Source organism: Pleurodeles waltl, chromosome 8, assembly GCF_031143425.1.
Source record: "Pleurodeles waltl isolate 20211129_DDA chromosome 8, aPleWal1.hap1.20221129, whole genome shotgun sequence".
Lineage (NCBI taxonomy): Eukaryota > Metazoa > Chordata > Amphibia > Caudata > Salamandridae > Pleurodeles > Pleurodeles waltl.
The window spans coordinates 1535126350-1535131542 of NC_090447.1; the positions used below are offsets into that span (position 1 = coordinate 1535126350).

The following is a 5193-nucleotide window of genomic DNA, read 5'->3' on the forward strand; positions in this document are numbered from 1 at the left end:
GCAGCATCTGACAGCAGGAGGTACAGAAGTCACAGCAGAACTGCAGCCACTGACAGCAGGAGTTACAGCAGTCACAGGAGGAGGTACAGCAGTCACAGCAGGACTGCAGCATCTGACAGCAGGACGTACAGCAGTCACAGGAGAACTGCAGCCTCTGACAGCAGGAGGTACAGCAGTCATAGCAGAACTGCAGCCTCTGACAGGAGGAGGTACAGCAGTCACAACAGGACTGCAGCATCTGACAGCAGTAGGTACATCAGTCACAGCAGGACTGCAGCGTCTGACAGCAGGAGGTATATCATTCACAACAGGACTGCAGCATCTGACAGCAGCAGGTACAGCAGGACTGCAGCATCTGACAGTAGGAGGTACAGCAGTCACAGCAGGACTGCAGCATCTGACAGCAGGAGGTACACAGACACAGGAGAACTGCAGCCTCTGACAGCAGGACGTACAGCAGTCACAGCAGAACTGCAGCCTCTGACAGCAGGAGGTACAGCAGTCACAGCAGGACTGAAGAATCTGACAGCAGGAGGTACAGCAGTCACACCAGAAGGTACAGCACATAGCAGGAGGTACAGCAGTCACAGCAGGACTGCAGCATCTGAAAGCAGGAGGAGCATCTGACAGCAGCAGTCACAGGAGGACTGCAGCATCTGACAGCAGGAGGTACAGCAGTCACAGCAGGACTGCAGCATCTGGACTGCAGCGTCTGACAGCAGGAGGTACAACAGTCACAGCAGGACTGCAGCATCTGACAGCAGGAGGTACAGCAGTCACAGCAGGACTGCAGCATCTGGACTGCAGCGTCTGACAGCAGGAGGTACAACAGTCACAGCAGGACTGCAGCATCTGACAGAAGGAGGTACAGCAGTCACAGCAGGAGGAACAGCAGTCACAGCAGGAAGCACAGCAGTCACAGTGTGACTGCAGCATCTGACATCCGGAGGTACAGCAGTCACAGCAGGAGGTACAACAGTCACACCAGGAGGTACAGCAGTAACAGCAGGAGGTACAGCAGTCACAGTAGGACTGAAGCATCTGACAGCAGGAGGTATAGTAGTCACAGCAGGAGGTACATCAGTCACAGCAGGACTACAGCGTCTGACAGCAGGAGGTACAGCTGTCACAACAGGACTGCAGCATCTGACAGCAGCAGGTACAGCAGGACTGCAGCATCTGACAGTAGGAGGTACAGCAGTCACAACAGGACTGCAGCATCTGACATCAGCAGGTACAGCAGGACTGCAGCCTCTGACAGCAGGAGGTACAATAGTCACAGCAGGAGGTACAGCACACAGCAGGAGATACAGCAGGAGGTACAGCAGTCACAGCAGGGCGGCAGCATTTGACAGCAGGAGGTATAGCAGTCACAGCAGGAGGTAAAGCAGTCACAGCAGGACTGCAGTATCTGACAGCAGGAGGTACAGTCACAGCAGGACTGCAGCATCTGACAGCAGGAGGTACAGCAGTCACAGCAGGAGGTACAGCAGTCACAGCAGGACTGCAGCATCTGACAGCAGGAGGTATAGCAGTCACAGCGTGACTGCAGCATCTGTCATTCGGAGGTACAGCAGTAACAGCAGGATGGACAGCTGTCACAGCAGGAGCTACAGCAGTCACAGCAGGACTGCAGCATGTGACAGCCGGAGGTACAGCAGTCACAGCAAGAGGTACAGCAGTGACAGCAGGACTGAAGCCTCTGACAGCAGGAGTTACAGCAGTCACAGGAGGAGGTACAGCAGTCACAGCAGGACTGCAGCATCTGACAGCAGGACGTACAGCAGTCACAGGAGAACTGCAGCCTCTGACAGCAGGAGGTACAGCAGTCATAGCAGAACTGTAGCCTCTGACAGGAGGAGGTACAGCAGTCACAACAGGACTGCAGCATCTGACAGCAGTAGGTACATCAGTCACAGCAGGACTGCAGCGTCTGACAGCAGGAGGTATATCATTCACAACAGGACTGCAGCATCTGACAGCAGCAGGTACAGCAGGACTGCAGCATCTGACAGTAGGAGGTACAGCAGTCACAGCAGGACTGCAGCATCTGACAGCAGGAGGTACACAGACACAGGAGAACTGCAGCCTCTGACAGCAGGACGTACAGCAGTCACAGCAGAACTGCAGCCTCTGACAGCAGGAGGTACAGCAGTCACAGCAGGACTGAAGCATCTGACAGCAGGAGGTACAGCAGTCACACCAGAAGGTACAGCACATAGCAGGAGGTACAGCAGTCACAGCAGGACTGCAGCATCTGAAAGCAGGAGGAGCATCTGACAGCAGCAGTCACAGGAGGACTGCAGCATCTGACAGCAGGAGGTACAGCAGTCACAGCAGGACTGCAGCATCTGGACTGCAGCGTCTGACAGCAGGAGGTACAACAGTCACAGCAGGACTGCAGCATCTGACAGCAGGAGGTACAGCAGTCACAGCAGGACTGCAGCATCTGGACTGCAGCGTCTGACAGCAGGAGGTACAACAGTCACAGCAGGACTGCAGCATCTGACAGAAGGAGGTACAGCAGTCACAGCAGGAGGAACAGCAGTCACAGCAGGAAGCACAGCAGTCACAGTGTGACTGCAGCATCTGACATCCGGAGGTACAGCAGTCACAGCAGGAGGTACAACAGTCACACCAGGAGGTACAGCAGTAACAGCAGGAGGTACAGCAGTCACAGTAGGACTGAAGCATCTGACAGCAGGAGGTATAGTAGTCACAGCAGGAGGTACATCAGTCACAGCAGGACTACAGCGTCTGACAGCAGGAGGTACAGCTGTCACAACAGGACTTCAGCATCTGACAGCAGCAGGTACAGCAGGACTGCAGCATCTGACAGTAGGAGGTACAGCAGTCACAACAGGACTGCAGCATCTGACATCAGCAGGTACAGCAGGACTGCAGCCTCTGACAGCAGGAGGTACAATAGTCACAGCAGGAGGTACAGCACACAGCAGGAGATACAGCAGGAGGTACAGCAGTCACAGCAGGGCGGCAGCATTTGACAGCAGGAGGTATAGCAGTCACAGCAGGAGGTAAAGCAGTCACAGCAGGACTGCAGTATCTGACAGCAGGAGGTACAGTCACAGCAGGACTGCAGCATCTGACAGCAGGAGGTACAGCAGTCACAGCAGGAGGTACAGCAGTCACAGCAGGACTGCAGCATCTGACAGCAGGAGGTATAGCAGTCACAGCGTGACTGCAGCATCTGTCATTCGGAGGTACAGCAGTAACAGCGGGAGGGACAGCTGTCACAGCAGGAGCTACAGCAGTCACAGCAGGACTGCAGCATGTGACAGCCGGAGGTACAGCAGTCACAGCAAGAGGTACAGCAGTCACAGCAGGACTGAAGCATCTAACAGCAGGAGGTACAGCAGTCACAGCGGGACTGCACCATCTGACAGCAGCAGGTACAGCAGTCACAGCAGGACTGCAGCATCTGACAGCAGGAGGTACAGCAGTCACAGCGGGACTGTAGTACCTGACAGCAGGAGGTGCAGCAGTCACAGCAGGAGGTACACCAGGACTGCAGAATCTGACAGCAGGAGGTACAGCAGTCACAACAGGACTGCAGCATCTGACAGCAGGAGGTACATCAGTCACAGCAGGACTGCAGCGTCTGACAGCAGGAGGTATATCATTAACAATAGGACTGCAGCAGGTACAGCAGGACTGCAGCATCTGACAGTAGGAGGTACAGCAGTCACAGCAGGACTGCAGCATCTGACAGCAGGAGGTACACAGACACAGGAGAACTGCAGCCTCTGACAGCAGGATGTACAGCAGTCACAGCAGAACTGCAGCCTCTGACAGCAGGAGGTACAGCAGTCACAGCAGGACTGAAGCATCTGACAGCAGGAGGTACAGCAGTCACACCAGAAGGTACAGCACACAGCAGGAGGTACAGCAGTCACAGCAGGACTGCAGCATCTGACAGCAGGAGGAGCATCTGACAGCAGCAGTCACAGGAGGACTGCAGCATCTGACAGCAGGAGGTACAGCAGTCACAGCAGGACTGCAGCGTGTGACAGCAGGAGGTACAGTAGTCACAGCAGGACTTTAGCATCTGACAGCAGGAGGTAGAGCAGGAGGTACAGCAGTCACAGCAGGAGGTACAGCAGTCACAGCGGGACTGCAGCATCTGGCAGCAGGAGGTACAGCAGTCACAGCAGGACTGCAGCATCTGGACTGCAGCGTCTGACAGCAGGAGGTACAACAGTTACAGCAGGACTGCAGCATCTGACAGAAGGAGGTACAGCAGTCACAGCAGGAGGAACAGCAGTCACAGCAGGAAGTACAGCAGTCACAGTGTGACTGCAGCATCTGACATCCGGAGGTACAGCAGTCACAGCAGGAGGTACAACAGTCACACCAGGAGGTACAGCAGTCACAGCAGGAGGTACAGCAGTCACAGCAGGACTGAAGCATCTGACAACAGGAGGTATAATAGTCACAGCAGGAGGTACATCAGTCACAGCAGGACTACAGCGTCTGACAGCAGGAGGTACAGCTGTCACAACAGTATTGCAGCATCTGACAGCAGCAGGTACAGCAGGACTGCAGCATCTGACAGTAGGAGGTACAGCAGTCTCAACAGGACTGCAGCATCTGACAGCAGCAGGTACAGCAGGACTGCAGCATCTGACAGTAGGAGGCACAGCAGTCACAGCAATACTGCAGCCTCTGACAGCAGGAGGTACAATAGTCACAGCAGGAGGTACAGCACACAGCAGGAGATACAGCAGGAGGTACAGCAGTCACAGCAGGGCGGCAGCATTTGACAGCAGGAGGTATAGCAGTCACAGCAGGAGGTACAGCAGTCACAGCAGGACTGCAGTATCTGACAGCAGGAGGTACAGTCACAGCAGGACTGCAGCATCTGACAGCAGGAGGTACAGCAGTCACAGCAGGAGGTACAGCAGTCACAGCAGAAGGTGCAGCAGTCACAGCAGGAGGTACAGCAGTCACAGCAGGACTGCAGCATCTGACAGCAGGAGGTATAGCAGTCACAGCAGGAGGTGAGCAGTCATAGTGGGACTGCAGCATCTGACAGCAGGAGGTATGGCAGTCACAGTAGGAGGTACAGCAGTCACAGCAGGACTGCAGCATCTGACAGCAGGAGGTACAGAAGTCACAGCGTGACTGCAGCATCTGACATTCGGAGGTACAGCAGTAACAGCAGGAGGGACAGCT

At 55.2% G+C, this 5193-nt stretch overlaps 1 protein-coding gene across 1 annotated transcript; it reads right to left on the minus strand.

Moving 5' to 3' along the window:
• Positions 1-1227: 1227 nt before the first annotated feature.
• On the minus strand, positions 1228-1833 carry LOC138249639 (cuticle protein 16.5-like). The gene has a single exon (XM_069203583.1). It carries the CDS (start codon positions 1831-1833, stop codon positions 1228-1230), a length of 606 nt encoding a protein of 201 aa, XP_069059684.1.
• Positions 1834-5193: the final 3360 nt, after the last annotated feature.